The sequence below is a fragment of the Haliaeetus albicilla genome, chromosome 5 (genome assembly GCF_947461875.1).
Source record: "Haliaeetus albicilla chromosome 5, bHalAlb1.1, whole genome shotgun sequence".
Lineage (NCBI taxonomy): Eukaryota > Metazoa > Chordata > Aves > Accipitriformes > Accipitridae > Haliaeetus > Haliaeetus albicilla.
In genome coordinates this window covers 3,579,195-3,603,392 of record NC_091487.1, presented here as the reverse complement: position 1 = coordinate 3,603,392, position 24,198 = coordinate 3,579,195, and the positions used below count along the sequence as shown (strand labels likewise).

Below are 24,198 nucleotides of genomic sequence, written 5' to 3'. Positions count from 1 at the left end.
TGTGAATTTTTTTAGGTGCATTACTGTGAAGAGGTGCAGGACTCACTTTAAAGAAAAGCGTATTGAATTTGTCATGATGACATGGGAACATTCTGGAAGATGAAAATATGTTTATTGCCGATGCTGTCAGAGGCAAGGCTTTCCTGAAGGGTCTCGCTGGGTGGCACAGCACCAGACATCTCTGCTCCACGCACTGTACGCACACTCGCTGCAGCAAAGCAGGGTCCATGCGTGCCGAAGCATCTGTGCTCTGGTCCGAGGTCTGGTCTCGGGCGATGGAGTGACACCGTCCAGCAGACCCGATTTCTGATCTCTAGTTTGCATTGATCTTACGTTTAGACACGCAGTCAGAAGAACAGACCCTCCCTTTTCCAGTGCCTTTGGAAAGATCGCAGCTTCGTAGAATGAGTCCTTTCTCCTCCACCCTTAATCTACAACCCAGCTTCCCGGGGAGATCCTACTTTGAGCTAAGATCTTCGGCCCACCAGCTGAGCTTGCATTCTTCTTTACAGTCCCTGAATTCAGCCGGTGAGCTGACTGCCTCTGGCATTTCCTCTTGGTCTGTGCTTCTGGGCATCTCCAAAGTATTTGTTTGTTTTGTTCCGTTGTGTTTGTTTTTCCCATGACATGCAGATGGCAGGGGGAACTCCTTCTGTTTGTCAGTGGCCTGCTCCTGCCGCGGAGGGAGTTTCAGTGGCATAGTTCTCGTGGTGTTTTCATCTGTACGTACCAGCATGGGCAGTTTCAGGCGTGGGGTGACGAAGCAGCACAGTAACTCCTTACGTGGGTGCTGTTCTTGGCAGGTCCGGCGTGGCTGAACCATTTCGCACAGCCAGCCGGCAGAGCAGATCCCTCATCTCTAGTTTGCATTGATCTTGTGTCTAGGGACAGTCAGAAGAACAGACCCTCCCTGGGAGAAACCCGTGGGGACATCTCGATGGTTTCCTTTCCCTATACAACCAGAAAATGCAGCCTCTGCTGTGAGATTTGTTCTGTGAAATCAGTTCACTGAATTAAATATAGAACCCTCTTAAGAAAAATGCAAGTCTAGATGCAAGCAAGGTCTAGCTAAGGCCAGCTCACAGACCCCTTGCAGTCTGGCTTCTTAAGACCCTGAAGATGTGGGCTCTCGTCCGCTCAGCTTTGAGCAACGGGCTCGGCTTTTGCAAAACCAGATGTGATCGTATCAAAGTCTTGTTTTCTGCAGAGCAGAGGAAACCACTCCCGTGATACCTTGCTCGTCTGGCAGCACTCACAAGCGCTTTGCTTGCCTCCTTGCACCCGGTCCTCGCGGGCTACGCTGGGACATAGGCAGTACAGGCAGAATGAGTGACGGTATCGGGCAGCCAGCAAAGGAGCCGCAGGCGCAGTGCATCTCCCAGAGCTGTTTTCTAACCAGTCTTTGCACATCTTCCGTTGCTAAAGATCCTGGGCCCTGATTCTTCCGCCACTCTGGATTTACACCACTCCATGGGCTCCAATGGAGTAATTCACAGCTTCCTCTGGTGTAAGCCCAGGAAGAATGGGGGCCCCCGATTGTTTGATTTCCATCCCATAACCCGGAATGAGGAATGCTGCAGCATGACCCTTGCCAGAATAACCGGGGGCCCTGCAACTTTCTTTTCTTTGTGCTTTTTATGTTTTTTTTCTCATCGTACTGCTGTGCGCTAATGGCTTGAACTCTGTTTTGTTACGGACGTTTCTTACTTTGTGTCCAGTGTACCTAGATCCACCGCGATGGCCATGAGCAATACTTGTGTGCGCAGTACGGAACTCTGCAGCCAGGGTCTGGGGTGGTGGGGTGAGGCAAAACGGGGTCCTGAACATGCCCGTGTGTCCGTGCTGTTTCACACGCAGGTGAACTTGTATCGCAGCGATGCGCAGAGACCTTGAAAGCCACTTTTTGAGTAGGGGCACGGGGCGCGATTCATTAAAACAGCCTCGGGAGGTGCTGCTTGGCACTCACCAGCAGCATGGCACGGAGCGCAACTGCAGCCAGATGCTTTCCCACCAACACGCACGTCAGCAAGGTGAAAAGCCTGCTTCCTTGCCAAAGCAGAGGTGAAAACCAGTCACAGAGCTAGACAGGGGTTTCCTTAAAATGCAGCACCCTTCATGAATGCCTTCCCATGCGGTGCCAACACGGGGCTTCATGTTGCCCTCTCCTCCTGGCGAGGACAAGCTCCTGGATCAGTCCCCGGCTCCCGGGAGATGTTTGCAGCCAGCGGTCAGGCACAGCCCGGTCACAGAAGGATGAAGGGCACCCCGAAGCATCCTGCCCGGGCAGCTGCGGTCAAAGCTACAGCCCGGTGCCCTTTGGGTGCTAGCGGGGGTCTGAGACCAGGCATCTTCCCCCAGGGACCCCCCCTCCTGCTCCACTCCTGCCCAGATCGCACACACGGCCGGGGAGGGCTCGGTAGTCCCTATTCACTGGACACACCAGTGGCTGCTCTTTTGCCAGTCCCTGTCCTCTAAGGAGTGGGGTTTTTTAAGTGACTCAACTGAGAGTCAATCTAGAGAATACTTACCAAGGGGCCAAGATATTCCGCCAAGGCTAAAATTTCCTGCCTCTTTTCTGGAGGGAAGTCCAATGATTTGGCATCCCGAGCAGTTAGCAATCAGACTTGATGCTCTCGAAGGCTGGGATGGGATCTGGCAGTGAAAGAGCAGATACTCCACACTTCCCAGAGGTGAGACTCCTCAAAACGGCCAACGGTCCACACTCAAACTCACGGATCGTATTGGCGACCCCTCTCCATGCTCTCTGGCTTTTAATGAATCAGGCCTCCCGTGGCTGGCTGGATGCTTAGTTAATGGTTAAATGCTCATGAGTGTTTTTCAGGCGGTTGTTGTTTCTTAGCTGTGATGTGTGAAATGTAGTATCTCTTTATAGGATGCAATTTTGAAACACAAGGAACGCCTTACTCTCAATTAGGCAAGTATATTTATTACAATTAACTGGCACCTACTCCATGTTGCTAATCCTTTTTTCTTTTTTTTTTTTTTTTTTAATCTTTAACTTCTCTTTGGCGACCAAGCAGCATTTCTTGTACATACCCTGCTTGCACGGCACTGTCGGACATCATGGCAGTAGGCAAATTTGGAGGAGGAACAGTGATTGCCATATGATATAAAAGCATTTTAAGTTTTTCCTCCATATGATTTTAAAGAGAAGCCTGAAGTCAGTGCTCTGAAAGCGGCCCTGTAATTAAGAACTGATCCTCCTGCTCAAAGGCAATACATATTCCAGCTCATTAAGGGCACTCGAACGAGGGCCAAATGCCGAGGAGGTGATTAGCCCCTCTGCAGCTAATTGGAGCGAGTGCTGGTGGTAGCTGCTTGCCTGTCCCCTTCAGCCTGCCTGCAAGGTCGGGCCCGTTCATTCCCCCGGGAGAAGGAGCCCCGTGCCCAGCCCTGCGGGATTCCCTCCTCGGGGAGCTCGCACACCGTGCCGGCCGGCCTGCGCCCATCCTTGCTCCGTCTCTCCCCACCTTTACGCAAAACGCTGAAATGTCCGTGCGCTCGCTGGAGAAGCAGGCAAGCAGGGATTGTTTCTCGTTCCTTTCTTTACCCAACTTTACGTGCTGTTTTCTCTCCTGCATGCCTTTCCTTGGGAATGACCACAGTTGACATTAAAAAAATGGTGGCAGGTACGGAATTGCCTCCGTCAAGTTGCAAAAGTGGGGCACCCGCGTGCATGTGAGCTGTCTTGTGAAACGATCCAATAAATCGATGAATAAATCTCACCAGAGTGTTTTATTTTTCAAGCCGTATTTACTCCTGCAGGCGTGAGAGTGTTTTGTGGATGTATCAGTTCAATGTTTCAGTGACCGCTGGAGAAAACCACCTGGGGAACCGGGCTGGTGGCTTGTGAAACCCCGTGCCTCTGTCTTGTTGAGGACGTGACACTGTATCTGTCAGATTTGCAGTAACCAAGTCCCGTGCATTTAAACCAGCTGCCGTACCAAGTCGTGGAGGTTTTGGGGCATTTTCCAGCCTTCCCATGAGCTAGCTTTTGTCTTACGTGTGGCCGGTTGCTCCGCAGGGAGGTTTCTCAGTGTGACGTAGCATCTCTGTCAGTGTAGACCTTTGTATGTGCTTTTGGTTCCCAGGACTGCCAGCCCTCAAATACACACACGGTTTATCCGCTCACCCTCAGTCCCCTTCCCACGCTGGGCCAGACCCTGCAAACTGTTGCTTGCATGAATAACCCTTCGTCGTAAGAGTCAGTTACGTTAGCCAGAGCCTGGAGACCTGGCCGGGATCGCACATCTCCTTCTGCTAGGGCCAAACTTTAGGAGATCGCGAGGATCCTGCGGGCTCGTGAGCTGAGACAGACAGACGGTGGGAGGGGAACGGAGAAAGACAGACACCGGGGAGCAGCGAGAGCAAAACTCATCCGAATCCCGGCCATAAAAACCTCAGCCACGCCGGCAGGCTGCAGCCGCACGAGCTCAAAGCATCCCTCCGCGAGGGAAGGTGCCCTCCGTGAGCCAGCAGACCCCCCCCCACCGCTGTGCCGCTGCCTGCCCGCTTCTTGCCGCCGCCTCGGTGGGCAGCAGCCCGAGCCCCCGCCGCGCCTTCGTGCGACGTGTCGGCCCTGCATGCAGCATGCGCTGTTTTCGCGCCCGCTCCACGTGGCTCGGTCGCCCGACGGCTGCGCTCCCGCCGGACTAACCTGATGTTGTTTGTGTGTTCCAGTTGCTTGGTTTTCTTTCGATCCTGCCTCTGCCCATGCTGACATCATCTTTTCTAATGACAACCTGACTGTCACCTGCAACAGCTATGATGACAGGGTTGTGCTGGGGAAAACGGGCTTTTCCAAAGGGCTCCATTACTGGGAGCTGTCAATCGATCGTTACGATAACCACCCCGACCCGGCCTTTGGTGTGGCACGCATTGATGTCCTGAAGGATGCCATGCTGGGCAAGGACGACAAGGCCTGGGCCATGTACGTGGACAATAACCGGAGCTGGTTCATGCACAACAATTCGCACACCAACAGGTATGTGGTCTGGAACAGGGTCTTCCTCCCAGAGACCACAGCCCGGTCACAGTCCAAGTAAGAGCCCGTGGCTTTTCCAGCGGCACCCACAGGCGCCCACGGGAAGGGTGATGTCGCTCCTAATCGCCTCTATTAGAGGATGTGCCCTCATCCCAAGTGAAGGACCTGCCTCCCTGGTTCCAATACTGCTCCGATATTCCTCCCCTGCCTACTGCGACTCTTTCCGTGCCGACTCTTCCCCCGAGCACACGCGGCACCGCTCCCTTCCCGTTAACACCCAAAGCTTTGCAACTCGTGCAACAAGAAAACGGTGTTTGCCTTTATCCCCGTGCCACGGCTATTGCTCGCTTTCCCCATGGGACAGTGGGGCTGGGGGCTTCGAAGCTTGCAGGGGGAGAGCCTGGTGTCACCTTCCTGCAGCCTCAAAGACCGTGCCCTGATGGGTCAGCAGGTTCCCTGATGGGTCTGCAGCTTTGCTCCCCAGGTCCACTTGCTTTCCCCCGTGGCTGTGTTGCTGCGGCTGCTCATGTAGGGAGTTTTGGCCTCGGGGACGTCACGGCAAGCGGAGGGCACCTCTGTGGGAGGCTTGAGAAGAAGGTGCCCAGGGGCTTGTGAGCGTGGCTGGGATGGGTGCAGGTCATGGCCTGGCTCCTGGGTGAGCTGCGAAGTTCGGCATCGTCAGCCCTTGAGGTCCATGCCCTGAACCCTGAGCCGGGAGCACAAGGGACATTAAGCCACAGAGATGCTCTGATCTTCTTCTTGCCCCCGCAGAACCGAGGGTGGGATAACGAAAGGCGCCACGGTGGGAGTGCTGCTGGATTTGACCAGGAGGACCTTGACATTCTCCATCAACGAGGACCAGCAAGGGCCTGTCGCCTTCGAGAACCTGGAGGGCCTCTTCTTCCCCGCCGTCAGCCTCAACAGGAACGTGCAGGTACATGCTTTGACCGTGCTCTCTGGAGCACCGCAGCGGCATACCCTGCAGCTGAGCTTGCTGGCAGGCTCCCTCTAATGCCGCTGTCACTGCAGTGTGTGTCGATGCTCAGCAGCATGGGGACTTTGTGGAGTGGGGAGGGCTCTCCTGCAACGGGGGTGGCTTGGAAAGAGCTAAACTTACACCCTAAACCACCCGCGAGTCTCTAAAATCAGGATGGGCCTTCCTGCAGATGCAGCTGCTGCATCCGTCTCCCCGCTCCCGGTTTCTCCATCAAGGCTGCTGAAGCACCAGCGTTCTCCAGCCCTCCCTGGTCGATGGGGTTTGACAACTCTGTTTCGTCATACTACCCCACAAGAGCCTCACCAGCTCTTAGAGCTCTCCCGGGACCCAGACAGGAGCATTACCAGGGAGAAGGGCACCTTTTAAAGCCTGTTTTCCCCTGGGGAGTTTCAAACCCTTCTTCTCTCCCTCTCTCCCAAGCTCTCAGTTCTCCTGAACATCACCAAGCGGTGGCTCCCTGGGCCTAGCCGGTATTTTCATCTTTTCATTTTTCTTCTCACTGATCTCATCCCTGCTATCCTCTCCCCCGACAAGTCTCCCGTGTTCACCAAGCCTGGCTTTGGCACATCCACTCTACCACCGCTTGCACCTCCAGCACTGCACAAGTGCCCGGGCACATCCTAGGACACGTTGCACATAACAGATGACCTCGGGGTGTCAAGTATTTTGGCAACGTCTTCTGCAGTGGATCTCAAAGGCATCACCTCTGTGCAAAGGCAGAGGCACTGCGTGGCCTCTGGGAATTAGGGATCCGTGCATTAGGGCATGCTCTGCTGTGTTGTCCATTGGGATCCAGGGTGTGCTGTGCTCCAGTACCAAGGCAGTGACAGTTTTCCAGCAACACTGGAGCTGGAAAGACTGGAAAGACTCCTAGCAGACCAGGAGCAGAGGTTGGTCGGTACCATCGCAAACCCCAGGAGCATCCCTGCCAGAGTGTCCCGGTGTTTAATTAGGAAACATTAAAGCAGCGCATCTTGTCTGCCCTGTTTTCAGAGGTTGCTGTATTAATTTGGTGTGGTAAAAACCGACCTGCTTTCTGATGGGTTTAATTCCTACCACAATCTTCTACACAGCCCTGAAAGACGAGTGCGTTTCTAGAGCCCCTCTGCTTTCTGACAGTTCTCTGGGCAAGGCAGAGCTTAAATCCCCTGACAACAGAGAAGTCCCATGGGATGCTGATGAAAGGCTGCTAATAAACCCAAGCCATTCATTATCCTTCTTCAAACGTGTATGAGTAATTAAAAATTACTCTAATTAGGAGGGAAATAATTGTATTTTAGACAAAGTTTTTTCTAAATCTGTATCTGAAGGAGAAAATGGTGCTGTTCCAATAAAAGAAGGAATTGTGCTTTCCTCCCAAATTAAAGCATTTGTGGAGGGAACCGAATTGTCCCTGCGCAGCTCCTCGGTGCCTCTGTGGGTATTTGCAGGACCTGGCCCCTTGCCCGCTCCGTCTGTACTGGCGGAGCCTGCCCGTATCCCTTATGGACCAGGGTTTTCCTGGACACAGTGAGCATCGGGTCCCTGGTATTTCTTTCGCTTTCCCTTTGTCCCTATGTTGCAGTCTCCGCTGTGTCTCTCCCCATCCCCGGATGATGCCGGGCCGAGACCTAGTTCCCATTTTCATAGAATCATAGAATGGTTTGGGTTGGAAGGGACCGTTATAGGTTGCACTTGAGCATCCCCCTAAGCCGTAGGATGGCCTTGCCCCAGCATCCCACTGCTGCTCAGCTTCTCCACTGCAAAGGTCCTTCCTCCCACCAGCAGTCGGCCACGACCCCTCCACTGTAAAGCCTGTGCTCGGTTCGGGGGCTTCTCAGGGGTCTCCTTCTGTACCAAGCAGCTTCAGTGTCCTTCAGGCCCCTCCATACCCTTTTTGTCCATCCCATCTGCAGAAAAACCCAGCTGCTGCCGTGTCCCCCCTCTCTGACAGCTGGCTGTTGGATTTGTCTGCAGCCGGCTGGGAATGTTTGGGGCTTGGTACCCCTGGTGCTTCACGCTGGAGCTGTGTAGGGGATCCTGGCAGTGCAAACAAGTCGTGAAGCAGCAAGATGGAGCCACCACCATGGTCCTGGTGATGGCCTTTCCCACCCACCCCAGGCCCCCGGTGCAGTGGGGCAGGAGGAGCGATGGGCAACGTCTCTGGCCGCATCCTGCCTCTCCCCGGGTGCTGCTCCTGCCCTTCCCCGGGGACAACGCGCCAGCTGCCGTGCCGTGGGCTATCCCGCCGGGCACGGAGGGATGCAGGTGAGCCCCGTATCTCTTCATTGCAGGTGACGCTGCACACCGGTCTGCCGGTCCCCGAATTCTACGCTTCGCGCTCAGCCATGCCATGAGGATGCTCCCGGAGCCGGCTGCCTCTTCTCGAGACGAGAGGAGCCAGCCCGTTCCCTCCTGCGGGACGAGGCCGGCTGCCGAGCCGCCGGGTCCCTGCTCGGCTGCCGGCCGGAGACGGGGAGGCAAAGCGGGAAGGAAGAACCTGGCTTTTGGCCGTCCCTGGTCTCCACCCTCCCGCACTGTCCTGTGTGTGTGCGCGCTTCGCTGTTTAGCTCTTTTTGGCTGATGAAGTACCTAGGTAGCCTGAGATGTTCCTCTGTGTCCGCTTTTAGGTTTGGTTTTATTGATTTGAGTTGGGGTTTCGGGGAGGGGGGCAGTTTTGTCTCGTTTGGCAGAGTGCTTTCCCCTCCCACGCTGCGCCGGGGGGGTGGCCGGAGGGACCGAGGAGGGATCCCCGCCACGGGAAAGCTGTCGCCCACGCCAGCCCCATTACTTTGCAGGATATTTCTTTCCCCCGTGGCCTTTCTTGCAGAGTGCCCTCGGTCATGTGTCGCAGTGGGTCCTGGATTACCAGTCAGTCTCCGTGCCCTTACCAAAACACCCAGCCCTGTCCCTTGTCCCCCTGAGGCGTTTCTGTGGGGTGCAGCGGTGGGGCAGAGGGGTGGCTGCCCTGTCCCCGGGTGCTCCGGGCTCCCGGTGCTCTCCCCCGGCTCCCCACAGCCCGGCGCCGGCACGCGCGCCACAGCCATACACCGGAGAGCCCTCGCCCGGCTCTTTGGAGATTAGCGTTTATTTTTTTATAGTTGCCGTATAAAGCCTAGCCTTAAATACTAACTGATAGTGTCCTTCCGTTCACCGGAGAATTCATTCTGCAGTGAGGGTCTGACGGGGAGCCCGGGGATGGAGATGGAGATGGGGATGGGGAGCCCGGGGATGGAGATGGAGATGGGGATGGGGATGGGGATGGGGATGGAGATGGGGATGGGGATGGGGATGAGGGTGGGGATGGGGAGGAAGGAGAGCTGGCCACAGCCCTGCCACGCACTCAGGAATACGCGCCCGCTGCCCTGCCAGCACCTGCTGCCGGCAGCAGTTCCCGTCAGCCTCCACTCCCTACCCTGACTTTCTGGTAATTCAGAGGCAGGAGAGGAGCGGGAGGTCGTGGGCGCCGTGCCCGGTGCCAGCCCCCCGTTCCCGTGCCGAGGGCGTCTGCATGCGCATGTCCCCACGCTTCGCTTTTCGGTCCCTCGCCTTCTCCCGGCGTGGCTGGCGGAGCTGGGGGCTGCAGCGGTGTCGCTGCCGGGTGGGTGCCAGCGTGCCCAGCCTGGCCGGAGAGCTGCAGCTCATCGATCCGGGGTCAGGTGGGATGCTACGGGAGTACCGGTCCAGCAGAAAGACCAGTGTAAATAGACCATTCCCTTCCAGCGTGCCCTCCTCTAGGACGGTCCCATTCGCTCCCTTGTTGCTCTAGTATTAAGTTTACCTAATTTATTGGATGGGTGCTATCTTGTTGACTTACACCGAGGAGTTTCTCTCAGCTGCAGGAGAGCCGTGTTGCGGGACAACGCCGAGCAGCTCTTTGGTGAATTCCTGACGAGCCCCCGTGGCCGGCTCACCCGGGGCTCCTCTCTCAGCCGTTATCCCCCGTTCTTTAGGATGTTCATGGTGCTTATTAGACTCCCAGTGATTGTAAGACGTCGTCCCCCTGTACCGCGATGATAGCTGCATACAGCCGCTGTACTGAAGAGAAGTGTCATGTTTGCTGTTCTAATAAAGGACTTTTACGAGAGAAGGGCAGAGCTTCCCAGAGCATCTCTGCACCGCCACAGCCCCTGGCTTCGGTTCCCATCTTGTCCCCGCCGGTGTGGGTCACCGCCATGCACTTCACATCCCTTCACTGTCCCCGTTGGGGAGTTTGGGGGGCTGAGGGATGGTCTTGGATGCCAAGGAGCTGGGATGTAAGGAAGGAGGGATGGCATCCAGCTGGAGGGAGGAATTACCTAGGCTGGATACAGAGCAGCATCTCCCCGGGGGGACAAGCCGCTGCATCCCCAACACCAGCCCCTGCCTGGAGACCCCATCCAGGACGAGAGATGGTGGCAAGGACCAGGTGGGGAAGAAAGATAAAATGATAGAAATCACAAGGTGTCAAGAAGTGGAACAGCCCAGCACCATTGTGATGCAGTGCTGGCAACATTAAAATCCCTTGGGGGGGGGTCTTTCTTCCAGAAATAGGGGCAAACGCTAAGGAATGAGCGGTGCTGGGGCCATTTCCGAAGGAAAGGCAAGGACGGTTCTCCCAGGGGCCTGAGAAGGACTCACTGTTGGGATATCGGTGCCTGCTCTATGTTTTCTCAGAGTGCCTCAGGAGAGGTTTTCAATGTGAGGCCTCTGAGCTCATCGTGGGCTAGAGTCCAGGGCTAAAGGAGGAAAACACTAATGCACTGCATTAAGTGCATTTATGTCTCAGAACGATGCTCGTCCCTTCCAGAGAGGGAATGTGCCCAGGACACCAGAGATGCGGGAAATTGCATCCTCCCTGCAGCAAGTAAAACCCAGCCTGTAAGTCCTGCACTGGAGGGGGGGGAGGGAAAAACCCCAGGGCCAGAGGACACCCACCGCCCGGGGACGGGCTCTGGAGACGAGGGCAGAGCCACTCGCCAGCTGCATCCCGGCTCCCGACTTCCAAGCTCTTGGCAGCTCTCGGAGCGCTTCGCACGGCGCCATTTGCGTGGCTGCAATTTCCACCTGCGTTGGAGGACGGGTCCCGAACGTGAAATACCTGCTCTATGCACCGAAGCCCTGTCTGCTCCGTCTGGCAACTACTGGCAGGGAAACCATGCCCAGGTTTTCCACTGGGACAATAATCCTTCGATTTGCCCTGTGAAAAACCAGAAGATGGGTCACATTCCTGGGTTGTTGGGTTTTTTTCCATGTTGCACACGTGCAGTTTGGGTCAGTTCCTAAATCTTTGGTGAGCCACCGCAGGCTTTCGCTTGGCGTGGAACCTGGTGCTGCTCGGTCCTGACAGTCGGGGCGCCTGGGTCAGGCGTGGCCCGGCCGGCCCGTAGGGTTCTCTTGCTTTTCTGCTTCGTGCAGTTTAGTTTTGCAGAACTGGGCAGGGAAAACCCTCGAGGCTGGAGGAAGAGGAAGAGGTGTTGCGTTGTGCACTCCCAGCAGCGATTCTTGCCCTCCGGAGGAACCGGGGGCAGGACACGGCGGGCAGCCACGGAGCCCACCCGAAGCGATCCCGGGCTGTTTTCCAGAGGGATCGAGGAGAAGGGGCAGAGAAAAAGTGAGGAGGCGAAAGGAGAGCGGGCAGGGGAGATGGCTGCGAGGGAGGAAAAGGGGGGGGAGGCGGGCGTGACACCGTGACACTTCCCATCTGAGCCAGGAAAGCGGCGTTTCCCTCCGGGAAAAGGTCTGGAACGGGTCCCGAGAACCCCCCGCACCCACGCCACGCCGCGACCCTGGCCGGGGGGGGGCGGGGGGGGGAAATCCCTGCGTGGGGCGCTGCTCCGGAGCTCGTCACCGCCCCCCCCCAGCCCCTTTTTGCGCATCCCCGGGTGGCGGGGCACGCCGGTCCCGCCCCACGAGTGGGCGGCCCGTGGGGATGGCCCGTCCCCGGTTCCCTCCCCCCCCCGGGGGGGGGGAGCTCCGCTCCGGTAGCCCGGCCCCGGGGCGGAGGCGGAACCCGGTGTGCCGGTTGCCCATCCCCGCTGCCACGGCAGTGGGTTGTGTGTGGTACCCCCCCCCCACCCAACCCACGCACAAACATATCCCCCCCCACGCACTTCGTGCCCCCCCGCAGCCCCGCCGGGATGTCGCGACCGTTGTCGGACCAGGAGCGGCGCAAACAAATCAGCATCCGCGGGATCGTGGGAGCCGAGAGCGTGGCCGAACTGAAACGGGGTTTCAACCGGCACCTCCACTTCACCCTGGTCAAGGACCGCAACGTGGCCACCCCACGGGACTACTACTTCGCCCTGGCCCACACCGTGCGGGACCACCTGGTGGGACGCTGGATCCGCACCCAGCAGTATTACTACGAGAAAGACCCCAAGGTGGGAGCGAGGAGGGGGGTGCTGGGGTCGTGGTGGGGGGGACACACACGGGGACACCCCGGTTCTTGCGGGGGACGGGGTGGGGGGCGGTGGGGGGAGTTCGGGCGGCCGCCGTAACCCCGCGGGTGCGAAGCCGCCCTCTGCGAACGCGCGGTGGGAAAAGAGAGAACGGTGGGAGGGCTCGGATTTTTTTTTTTTTTTCTTGGGCTTTCTTCTCTTCCCCTTAACTTTGCCGAGCGGAGGGGACTGGACTTTAACGAGCGAGGCCACTGTCCTTTGCTTTGCAAAACAAACAGCGGCTTGGCCGGGAGCTGGGTGCAGGGCACGGGAACAGCGTTTATCGTCCCGCGGCGCTGGCGTGGGTGCGGTCTACCATAAGCAAAGCCTTCTAGGGTGAATTAGTCGAAAGGCTTAAAACGAAGCCGGAGCTAGCCGCAAGCAGGCCTCCTTTAAAATAGGCGCAAGCCTAATCTGTGCCACAGCGATCCCGAGCGGGGGGAAAGATCCGGTTGGTGCAGGAGTTGCCGTCCATGCCGCTCATCTCCGCCGGCTTGTACCGAGCGCGGGGCTCCGGCTGCCAGGGGGGATTAAGCAGTAATCCCCTCCTGACACCTGGATGGCCCTGTCGGTTCCAATTTTCTCCCTGCGAGGGTGACCGTGCCAACACCTCGCCGGGACCCTGCCAGCCCCTGATAGCTCAACTCCCCCCCTCGTGTCGCGTAGGGGTGAGAAAAAAAAGGATGAGCCTCTTTCCAGGGCTTGAATCTGGGGACTCTCCTGTATAGCCGAGCCGTGCTGGGTGCCATCCACCCAGCGTCGCTGCTTCCAGCTCCACGAGGACCCAACCAGTAAGCCCAACCGATCCTGCCCGGCACATCCCTTCACCAGCACGACCCCGCGCAGGTCCTGGGGGAACGTGTCAAGTCAGCGACTTCCTCCAGCCTAAATCCTTCCTTAAAACCTGCCGGTGCTGACGCCGGGGAGTGGCTTACACAAGCCTCTGTGTTACCGGCCGCATCCTGTGCCCGTCGTGTCAGCAAGAGGGGAGGCGAGAGCATGCGGTGGTCCTGAGACTGAACCCCCCCCGGGGACGGCAGAGGAAGCCGGTGTCCCCGCGGGTGCCGCACGCATCCGGCACCGGCAGTTCGCTTGGTTTTGCAGTTGCGTCGCAGCTCAGGGTGACGTTAGGAAACATCTCCTTTTTTAAAGTTTAACTTTGTACTGCCGCGGCCACCGGTATGTTCGGGGTGACCATCCTGGAGCTGTCCCTGCTCTCGGACAGGGTGTTTTGTCTAAACAAAATCGCCCCGGCACTACCTTCTTCCCAGCTTGGGAAATAGCAGCGGCAGGAGATAAGGGGCTGCAGGGCACGGCCGCCTCGGGGCCCCCGAGGAGCTCCAGCCCTCAAATTCCCAGTGCAAACCACCCTGCCCTGTTGAGAGTCAGGGTTTTTTTCTTCTTGCTTCGAGATAACAACCGATAGCAGCTTCTGGGGTCCAGAGGAGCCTCCTCCGGCCCCGGGGAAGGTGACTGGCGGGTGGTTTTTCTCTTTCAGAGGATTTACTACCTCTCCCTGGAGTTTTACATGGGGCGGACGCTGCAGAACACCATGATTAACCTGGGGCTGCAGAACGCCTGCGACGAAGCCATCTACCAGGTGAGCATCGCAGGGGTTGGTGCGGACCCAGACCGGGAGGGCTCGGTGCTCTCCGTATCCCCGTGTTTTACCAAACCGGGCTGCAAACCACTCCTTGAGCCGCAGGCGATACCTTGAGGAAACTCAGGGTTGTATATATGAGGCTGGTAATAACTATAAGCAACGGCGGAGGGGAATAAAACCTTGGCCTAACTCAACCCTGGCCTGGCGCTGGTGCCGCGTGGCAATCGGGTTGTCGAAGGTTTTTGGGTGGCTCCTTTCGCCCCCACCTTGCGTTTGCACCACTTGCACGTGCGCTGTCGTACGTGGCTGGGGTGGTTGCACAACAGCCAGAGCAGCTTTCGAGCAAATGCGTTCGAAGGTGAGGAACTTATTTTTAGGGGGGGGGGTTGTGTTTTTTTAATCTGTTGACCTTGCAATGAGGAGGGCAGCTTGGCTGGGGGTGAGGGTGGAAGGGAAGAGCCTGGGATACTGCTTGGTGGTAGTCTGGGGAAGCAGAAGGTGCGAGGTTATTTGGAAATCATCCTCTTTGCAGCAATGGCAGGTAAAGGTGTGAGGGATATCCTCCTTACTGCATATGCTGAGCTCCCTGGACATAAATGCCAAACGTTTCTAAAATAAAATGTTTGGTATAATACAAATCACTTAAAATATTTCTGGGTATTCAGGGCTGCCGATGAAATTCAGAGCTGTGCAGCCTAGTGCCATGAAACACCGGTGAGGCCACGACCGGTGCTGGTGCTCCCGGACTTGTCTGTGACCGTCTGGTTTGGGAGAAGGTGCTGCCTGCTTACGTGTGAGCGGTGCAGGGTCCGGCCCTCCCACGTGGGTGACCACGGGACTGGGGCCATCCCCGCTTGCTGTGACCCGTGGGACACCAGGGGGACATTGGACCAAGGGATTTCCATGGGAAAAGGTAGCTCAGCCCTGACAAGGCACCATCTTATTTCCCGCTGAGCTGCCTGAGGAGCTTTGCATAGGCAAAACCTCTTCTTCCCACAGCATCCCAGGCTGGAAACTTTCAACTTCCTTGTAAAAGCTGCTTCTCTGGGTGTCTCTGTTAAAGGGTGATGCCTGGAGACAGGGGGATGGGCACTGGGGTGCCTGCCCCAGGAGGATGGGGGTGCTGGGAGACTGGCCTGAAATATCTGGGATCACGAGAGCAGTGCCCTGATTATGGGTGGGTGCCCCCCACCCCCAGGAGCTTGTCCACGGCGAGGTCGAGGGCGCGCGTGTCCGTTGTAAAGGCTGGTGGAGTGACTTTAAACACCAGAGCTGGTCCCTGCCGTGGCGCGGAGCAGCAGGGGAGGGAGAGAGGGGGTGCTTTGGGTGCAAATCACGGTGTCCCACCTGCGGGGATGGGTTTTGCAGGGTCGGGTGCCTTTTCCACCCTTCCTGGAGCCTACCTGCAAGGAGGGACAGCAGCGGTGGGCGCTGGGCAGCACCCAGGGGTGCGTACCAGTGGTCCCTCCATCTCCACGGGGCTGGGCGCTCTGAGAGTCTCCAGCCCCATCGCCTTCTCCTTCTTGGCTGTAGCTCGGGCTGGACATGGAAGAGCTGGAGGAAATCGAGGAGGATGCCGGTCTCGGCAACGGCGGTCTCGGCAGGCTTGCTGGTGAGTGAGACCCCCCCCCGGAATGGTCTCGTTGCCTGGGTGGTGGGGTACAGCCCCAGGGGCTTTGCATCTGCTGCAGGGGGGTACCTAAACCCGGAGGGATTTATTGCTCCAGCCTTTCCAGCACAGGGCGAGAGGTGCTGGGTGGCCGGCGAGCGAGCGGCAGCGGCTCGTGTCCCTGCGGGGCGGCTGCTCCCATGCTGCCATCGGTTGTCCATGGGGAGAAGGACCCGCTGTCTTCCCGAGGTTCCCGGGTCCCTGGGAAAGCGCAGCTCACTGCTTTCCCCTCTCCCTGGCAGCCTGCTTCCTCGACTCGATGGCGACGCTGGGGCTGGCAGCCTACGGCTACGGCATCCGCTACGAGTATGGCATCTTCAACCAGAAGATCCGGGACGGCTGGCAGGTACGGACAGAGGCGAGCAGCTCTCGCCTTCCCCCGGCACAGCCGAAGCCCCGAGTCCATCCTCCCCCTCAGATCAGGCCACGATCGGGGTGTACAGACACTCTGCCTTCGCTTGGAGACTGCTGCAGCCAGAGCTGGTGCTGTGATGTTTAAAACTTGTCAGATGTTTTCTCGAACAAGTTTAACTTCTTAAACCGGTGCAAGCACATAGCATCCCTCCCTGCAGCAGGGAAGCTCATCTTTCATCCCAGCTGGCTCCGGCGCGCGGGGCTGGGGATCAGTCCGGTGTCACGGTTCCCGGTCGAGCCTGTTAGCGGCTCGGTGCAGCAGCACGGAGGGGAGCGGATCTGCCTCGCAGGACACCCCGCTAATTAGCAAAAAGCTGCGAGTCATCAGCGTGAAAACCTTTCCTCCCGAGCCGGTTTTGTGGCAGATGCCTGCCCGCATAGCGGGGACATGAGCCGTATCCTCGCCGGGAGCGGGACCCCTTTCTGGGGCTGTTGTAGGAGCAGAGAGCTCGGTGCTTCCACCTCTCCGTGGCCACGTGGAGCCCGCAAGGATGGAGATGTCGTGTCCCTGCTCCTCGTGGGGTGGGGATGGTTTCGTTGAGGTGGTACAGGGATGGTGTGGGGAGGTCTGGGGGAGGCCAGATCCAGCCCCCCAGCCCGGCTCTGGTCCTCAATGCTTGGGTTAAAGCATTGGAGGGTGGGAGAGGCTGGTTTGGAAATGCAATGGAAAACATCGTGTGTATCAGCAAAACCCCTGGTGGGAGGCAACCCTGGATACCCGGAGGGACCTTCTGAGCATCTCCAAAAAGCTGTTTCTACAGTCGGCAAGTGGATGCCTTTCCTCCTCGGCCCTGTGAGCTAGCGATTCCCTGCCTGCTGCGTCCTAACAGGGCTCATCTCCTCTGACCCTCACGCATCGCGCCTGCTGCCCAGAGCTCTGACCCAGCCTTGCTAAAGGCGATGTCTAACCCGGGCTCTCCCCGTAACAGCCCTGCTGGGCTAGGGAACGAGCCTGCTTCGTTAGCCAGCCTGCAGGCTGAGATGGAAACTCCAATTAAGAGGACGCATGCCGTCTCGGTCGCAGCACGATGGTGTTAGCGGTGTGCTAAGGGAAATGTTGCTTTCACCCCCACCTCCTCATCCCCATCCATCACCCCTGCGGCAGCGAGACCCTGGGGTTCAGGGTGGTCTGTGCAGAGCCCTGCCTCCAGGCTCACCCTCCGGCACCAAAATCCGGGCTTAGGGCAGACAGACTCCAAAGCATCCCGTTTGCTAGCGAGCAGCCGGAGCCTTTCCCGGCCATCCTCTGATGTGACACAACCCGGGGACATCCCCGGGGCTGGGTGGCCCCATCACCGCTCTCGCTCCCTTTGGCAGGTGGAAGAAGCCGACGACTGGCTCCGGCACGGCAATCCCTGGGAAAAAGCCCGTCCCGAGTACATGCTGCCCGTGCACTTCTACGGCCGGGTGGAACACACTGCTGCCAGCGCCAAGTGGGTTGACACCCAGGTACGGGGCTGGGGTGCAGCTGGACATAGGGATGGGGACAGGTTTTTGCTGCTCCACGTCTGCAGCCAACCCCTGAAATACCCAAAAGCACCTCCAGCAGGCCTGCGTGCAATGCACAGCCCGGCACGATGGCTTAAATTAAGCTTCTGACGCTCGCAAGCCTCTCTCCATCCCCTGAGCACTTCTGGCAAACACCAGCCTCCGGGCAGACACGGAGAAGCCGGGGTATCCCCGGGGCAGGGACTGGGGATACCAAGCATGTCCCCACGCATGCAACCCCAAGAAGGTGGATGCAACCCTGACCTCACTCCTCCAGGAGGGTCTGTGGGGTGGGAGGGCTCCGGTGGGGCAGGGGGTACGTGGGGGGACACCAGGCGGGGACGCAGCCCGGCTCCGGCTGCCCTGCCAATGTTTTAGGTGGTGCTGGCACTGCCCTACGATACCCCCGTGCCGGGGTACATGAACAACACCGTCAACACCATGCGCCTGTGGTCGGCTCGGGCACCCAACGACTTCAACCTGCGGGACTGTAAGTGGGTGCTGGCAGGGTGCCACGCGGGACGTGGCGCTGGGGGGGTCCCGCGCCCTCCTTATCCCTTTTCTCTTCCCCAGTCAACGTCGGAGACTACATCCAGGCTGTGCTGGACAGAAACCTGGCGGAGAACATATCCCGCGTCCTCTACCCCAACGACAACGTAAGTCGGGATGGAGGGGTGTCTCTCTTTTAGGGATGGCTAAAGATTGCAGAGCAGCCCCTCTCGCCAGGACACTGCAGAGATGTTTTAGGTGTGTTTCAAGCCGCCTGTAGCGCTTGGATGGGGATTGCTGCTTCTTGCCAGCGCTGCCTGGGGCTGCAGCAGAGACGAGTCCGTTCCCCGGGCAAATCCATGCTCGGTGCGGTAACGGGGAGAGAGTAGGAATGAGCACGTTCTGCTGCAGAAACGTTCCTCGAGTTTCAAAATCGAACATGAAGGCAAACTGATGAACACTGCTGGCATTTTCCTGCCTGTCCCTTGCAGCCCAGGACCGGAGATTGTGCCTCAAATTGCCCTTTGCATCCCAACCTCTTGCTGCGGGTGTTCTTGCAGTGCTGCACGCTGGCTGGCACGGAGGCGCGATGGGATGTACAGCCTTTCCCTGGCCACAAAACAAGCTGCGGAGCAGGGGAGGGTGATGAAGGGCGGCTCTCCTTGCTCTGCAGCCTGTTTTGGGCAGGCCCTGATAGGTTTTTTTTCCCATTTAATCCTACCCCAGCCTGGTGAGCAGAGCTGGGAGCACCACAGCTCCACTAGTGAGGTTGCAGATCCTCTCTCGCAGACCAGCAGGTTGATGTTTTATGCTGCATGAATGGTGGTTTTCATTTTTGTCTTAGACATAGCTAATACAGCCCCTGTGGCTTTCCTTCCCATTGCCCCAGTATCTTTTTTTGCAGCCAAAATTTTCAAACCAGGGCACAGGGGAGAACAGCTTTCGGCAATGCTCAGGGCGGGGGAATTTAAACCTCTGTTTGTAGCAGCACATCTCAAAACCCCTGTGCTGAAAGCTGGGAAGTGAGAAGACGTCGGGGGTTGAGGTGCTGCCAAAACCAGCACCGGGGGGTCCTGCCACACCGCGCAGTGGATGTGTGCTGGCGTGGGTCCCCGTGCAGCAGGGAGCCCCGGGAAGCACAGCTCCTCTGGCACAGACGTGCCTGGGCAGCACAGTGCAATCCTGCAGCGCGGTGCAATCCTCCCACTCCTCTGCTCGCAGTTTTTTGAGGGGAAGGAGCTGCGGCTGAAGCAGGAGTACTTCGTCGTGGCTGCCACCCTCCAGGACATCATACGCCGCTTCAAAGCATCCAAATTCGGGAGTACGGAGAGTGTCCGAACCGTGTTTGATTCCTTCCCCGACCAGGTACGAGCCAGGGTTGCTCTGACATGTGCCTTGGAGCTCTTTTCAACGCCTCCCAGATGCACACCCAGGGCTGGAGGGGTTTTGGGGACCCCCCCATGGGTGCCTGGCTGACTTGCGCAGTGGGGTGCCCACATGTCCCCCACGTGTCCCCCCTGCCCTCCCCACAGGTTGCCATCCAGCTGAATGACACGCACCCTGCCATGGCCATCCCTGAGCTGATGAGGATTTTCGTGGACATCGAGAAGCTGCCATGGAATAAGGTAGGGAGACCCGACCTGGCCCCTGGGTGCCCTCCAATTGTGCCCACCGTCCCGCCCACCCACAGCGGAGGAGCTGGGGAACCAGTTTTGCTGGTGACTTGGGTGGCTGCTGGTTGGGTTTAACCAGTATGGACTTGAAGGAGCCGGTTTGGCCATGCTGCTGGCCACTGCGGGAGGACCACGCGTGGGTGCTGGCACCCACCCGGGGCTGCCTCCACCCTCGCCGCTCAACACCGGCTCTCCCCACGGCAGGCCTGGGACATCACCAAGCGGACTTTCGCCTACACCAACCACACGGTGCTCCCCGAAGCCTTGGAGCGCTGGCCAGTGGACCTGGTGGAGAAGCTGCTCCCCAGACACCTGCAGATCATCTACGAGATCAACCAGAGACACCTGGATGTAAGTGCCTTGGGACGGCGCAGGAGCCCTCTCCGGAGAGGGGGACGGGGGTGGCAAGGGTTGTGCTGTTGGGATTAGGGGAACGCACAAACCGATGATGTTGGTATGTGGCCGTGTGGTTTTGGCTGCTATTTTGAGAGGTTGGTGTGTAGGAAAAGCCCTTCCCACCGGTCTGTTGGCATCCCGCAGTTAGTGGCTATTTTAAAGACTTCACCCATTGCTTACCAACTTACCTGTTGGCACTTCTTTGCTCCCTAAATGCTAAATTCACCCTGGAGAAGGATGATGTTGGGGTTACAAAGGTGATGATGATTTGGCCTCCTGGTCTGGCAGCATGAGGCTGGCCAAGCACGTGCCCACAAGCCCCTCTCCGTGGGGGCTTGGGAGGTCCTTTTGTCCAGAGAGATCCGTGCTGGGGAAGGGCATCCCTTGGAGGGGGTTTGCACCATCACTCTGGAGTAAAAAGCCACTGCTCTGGCTGGTGTTGAATGCACCGGGGACATCGCTGTGGCCCTCTCTTTGGGAGCCATCGGGTGGGACATCCCTAAACGTCGGCACCGCTCACCACCTCTCCCACCTCCACCGGCAGCACATCGCGTCCCTCTTCCCTAACGACGTGGACCGGCTGCGGAGGATGTCCCTGATAGAGGAGGGAGGCACCAAGAGGATCAACATGGCCCATCTCTGCATCGTCGGCTCCCATGCCGTCAACGGCGTGGCAAAGATCCACTCCGAAATAGTCAAGACTCAAGTGTAAGCACGGGGAGGGAGGGGGTGGTGGATCACCCTCGGCTTGGAAATGGTGGTGGTACCAGGTGGGTGAGCCTGAAGCTGTCCCCTCCTCGTCCTCTCAGCTTCAAAGACTTCGCAGCGCTGGAGCCGGAGAAGTTTCAGAACAAGACCAACGGCATCACCCCGCGGCGCTGGCTCCTGCTCTGCAACCCCGGGCTGGCGGAGCTCATCGCAGAGGTAACGGCGTCGGGGGGAGTGCGCTGGCCCCCAGCCCTTCCCGACCCCAGGAACGCTGTTCCCGGGGGACGCCACTCCAACCTCAGCCATTTACATCTTTTAAATGGTCAAGCTCTGTCCGCATCCCACCCCAGTCCCCCCGCTCCCATTTTCCGAGCGCCGTTGGCTTTGCCGGGCGGGAGCAGCGTGCCGGCTGAAGGCGGCCGCCCGCGGTCAGCGCGTTGCCTGCGTTCCTCTTGCAGAAAATCGGGGAGGACTACGTGCGGGACCTGAGCCAGCTGACAAAGCTGCACGAGTTTGTGGACGACGACCTCTTCATCCGGGAGGTGGCCAAAGTGAAGCAGGTGAGGGGTGCGGGCATGGCGGTGGCGGGGGGGGAACGCAGGCTCGGGGGCTGACGCGCTCCCTGCCCTGACCCAGGAGAACAAGGTGAAGTTCGCGCTGTACCTGGAGAAGGAGTACAAGGTGAAGATCAACCCTTCCTCCATGTTCGACGTGCACGTGAAGAGGATCCACGAGTACAAGCGGCAGCTGATGAACTGCCTGCACATCGTCACCATGTACAACCGTAAGCCACCACGCACCCCAAGGGGACGGGCTTCCCTGGGGCTGCACGAGCATCCCTATCCCCCTGGGGCTGCAGCTAAAACAGAGGGTGACACCGCAACTGCTGTCTTCTCCAGGCATCAGGAGGGATCCTGCGAAGCTGTTTGTGCCAAGGACAGTGATCATTGGGGGCAAGGTAAGTCGGGTCAGGAGTTTCGGGCATTTGGGAGGAAGTCCTTGAAAATGCCCTAGCGGATTTGGGTGCAGATGTTATCGTGGGGTTGCATCCCCGAAGCCCTCTGGGAAGCCCTGAGGCAGGACGTGTTGGCTTCAACTCAAGCAAGGTTCTGCTGCCTATGGACATGAAAGCCCCCAAAAACTTGGTGGCACAACACGAGTTGGATGAGGGATGGGAGCAGGGCTGAGCGGGTGCTTCCCTGGGCACGTGGGGGCTGCGTGCTCCTCTCCTGCCTCTGGCACCAGCCCTCCGGGCTCACCCGTGGCTTTTCTCCTAGGCTGCCCCAGGATATCACATGGCTAAAATGATCATCAAGCTCATTAACACTGTGGCTCAGGTGGTGAACAACGACCCCGTTGTGGGGAGCAAGCTGAAGGTCATCTTCCTGGAGAACTACAGGGTCTCGCTGGCAGAGAAAGGTAGCCCACGGGGGGGCACGCTTTGGGGAGGGGATGTCCACTTTGTGGCTGTCCACCAGCCCACGGCTCCATCACTGCAAGACAACAGATCTGAGGTCTTTCGGCATGATACAAACCCAAAGCTGGTCACCATGAGCCCCCCTTGTGTCCATGTGTTTTGTTGGCAGTGATCCCTGCTACCGACCTGTCAGAGCAGATCTCCACGGCGGGCACCGAGGCGTCGGGTACAGGGAACATGAAATTCATGCTGAACGGAGCTCTGACCATCGGCACCATGGATGGAGCCAATGTGGAAATGGCCGAGGAAGCTGGAGAGGAAAACCTGTTCATCTTCGGCATGAGGGTGGAGGATGTCACGGAGCTGGACAGGGAAGGGTGAGGGCTGGGGATGCCGCGGGGGTGCTACCGTGGGCAGCCGGAGCAGCACCGTCTCATATCAACCCTTTCCTACCAGGTACAATGCCCAGGAGTATTACAACCGGCTCCCCGAGTTGAAGCAAGCCATTGACCAGATCAAAAGCGGCTTCTTCTCCCCGAACGAGCCTGACCTCTTCAAAGATGTGGTCAACATGCTCTTCCACCATGACCGGTGAGGCCTGGGATGCCGTCCATCCCCTGGGTTGGGTCTCTCCACCAAACTCCCCGTGCCTGGGCAGAGCAGCCCCCTGCACCAACCATCCACCCTCTGGCTGATAACTTCCCATTTTCTGGCCCTGATGTTGCGCACGTGGAAGAGCGACTGATGCTCCATGGGCACAAAAGGTTTTCCATGTACGGCACTTCACGCTTGCCGCATTAAAGCCTGGGGTACATTAAGGCCAAGACACATTTGGGTGCGCAGCCCTCGCCAAGTGATAGATGCTTTTAGGTATCTCGAGGGCTTTCCTGGCCGGAGCATTAAGTAGCCAAGGCCCGTGGGCATTTGCATTGGGGAAATGTTTTCCCAGTGACCTGAGGTCCAGCCCGTGCCGCAGCACCCGTGGGCTTGCAGGGCTTTGTACAAACAGGGCCTGGGGAAGATCAATTTGTCTGAAAAGTTTGTTTTGGAGGAAGTTCCAGATCTGGCAGCCCAAGCCCCGTGCGCTGCAGCCACCGGCCGCTGCTGCATGCTCCCACCTACGCATTTCTGCTGTCGGTGACCCCCCTTTTCTTTGCCGCTACAGGTTTAAAGTTTTCGCAGATTATGAGGCTTACGTCAAATGCCAGGAGAAGGTCAGCGAGCTGTACCTGGTGAGTGCCAGCCTGGGGATGCGGTGGGGGAGCTGTGACGGGGGCACAAAATCCCATCCCGAAGAAGGGGTCTGGTGGGGCTGTGGACGTAGATGGGTTCCTGGCGAGGAGGTTCCTGGCTGTTCTGCTGCAGGGGGTCCCTGGTTGAAAGCCGGTCTCGGGGCCAACTTGGCACCTGTGGGCGTGAGCCTCTGGCCGCACCGTCCCACCGCTCTCCTTGCAGAACTCCAAGGCATGGACCAAGATGGTCATCAGGAACATCGCGGCGGCCGGCAAGTTCTCCAGCGACCGCACCATCAAGGAGTATGCCCGAGACATCTGGCACGTGGAGCCCTCCGACCTGAAGATCCCGCCGCCCAACGAGCCCCGGGATGCGGCGGAGGACAAGACCCTCAACGGCACGGCAGCGTAGGGGCACGGAGCTGCCGCCGGCCGGAGCCACGGGGGGGGACATGAGCACGTGCGCTGTAAAATTGTCTCTGCTGTCTAGTCTCTATGTTGCTGTTGCTAGCTTTCCTACGGACGGGGAAGTGTGTGGGGGGGTGGATTTTTATAACCTAAGTGTTGTGCGGAAAGTGAAACCATGTCACCCTGTTGCTTGCATAGGTGCTAAAAATAAAAGTGCCATTGGAGTCCAAGGGGCTGTTTGCTGAAGCCTAAAATTAGGGACCGGGCTTGCTCGCACCAACGCTAATGCAGAAAGAGGGTG

General features: G+C 58.3%; 2 protein-coding genes across 15 annotated transcripts in view; both read left to right on the top strand.

Moving 5' to 3' along the window:
- The window catches only part of TRIM9 (tripartite motif containing 9), a 70,790-nt gene extending 60,719 nt beyond the window's left edge, over window positions 1-10,071 (top strand). For 2 of the 13 annotated variants that reach the window (XM_069783057.1, XM_069783055.1), the window contains exons 8-13: window positions 340-528; window positions 2,894-2,935; window positions 3,627-3,650; window positions 4,702-5,005; window positions 5,777-5,939; window positions 8,276-10,071. In XM_069783057.1, the coding sequence (XP_069639158.1) occupies window positions 340-528; window positions 2,894-2,935; window positions 3,627-3,650; window positions 4,702-5,005; window positions 5,777-5,939; window positions 8,276-8,338 (785 nt within the window). In that variant the 3' untranslated portion in view covers window positions 8,339-10,071. Of the gene's footprint in view, window positions 1-15; window positions 3,747-4,701; window positions 5,006-5,776; window positions 5,940-6,422; window positions 7,228-8,275 lie in introns of those variants that run through there. The other 11 variants (XM_069783054.1, XM_069783053.1, XM_069783064.1 and 8 more) reach the window with 9 other exon arrangements.
- A 1,486-nt stretch (window positions 10,072-11,557) lies between these two features.
- Window positions 11,558-24,127, top strand: PYGL (glycogen phosphorylase L). 2 transcript variants are annotated; one of them, XM_069783051.1, is made up of 21 exons: window positions 11,558-11,574; window positions 12,091-12,343; window positions 13,899-14,000; window positions 15,537-15,615; window positions 15,915-16,018; window positions 17,404-17,535; window positions 17,953-18,064; window positions 18,148-18,230; window positions 19,285-19,428; window positions 19,596-19,688; window positions 19,941-20,087; window positions 20,677-20,840; window positions 20,942-21,056; window positions 21,299-21,400; window positions 21,477-21,624; window positions 21,740-21,798; window positions 22,118-22,259; window positions 22,427-22,634; window positions 22,714-22,848; window positions 23,423-23,489; window positions 23,713-24,127. In XM_069783051.1, exons 2-21 carry the CDS (start codon window positions 12,101-12,103, stop codon window positions 23,899-23,901), a joined length of 2,568 nt encoding a protein of 855 aa, XP_069639152.1. In that variant the 5' UTR covers window positions 11,558-11,574; window positions 12,091-12,100; the 3' UTR covers window positions 23,902-24,127. The 2 variants fall into 2 exon arrangements, with proteins under 2 accessions (XP_069639152.1, XP_069639153.1); XM_069783052.1 differs by lacking the exons at window positions 11,558-11,574; window positions 12,091-12,343 and adding an exon at window positions 13,418-13,579.
- The last annotated feature ends 71 nt before the right edge of the window (window positions 24,128-24,198 follow it).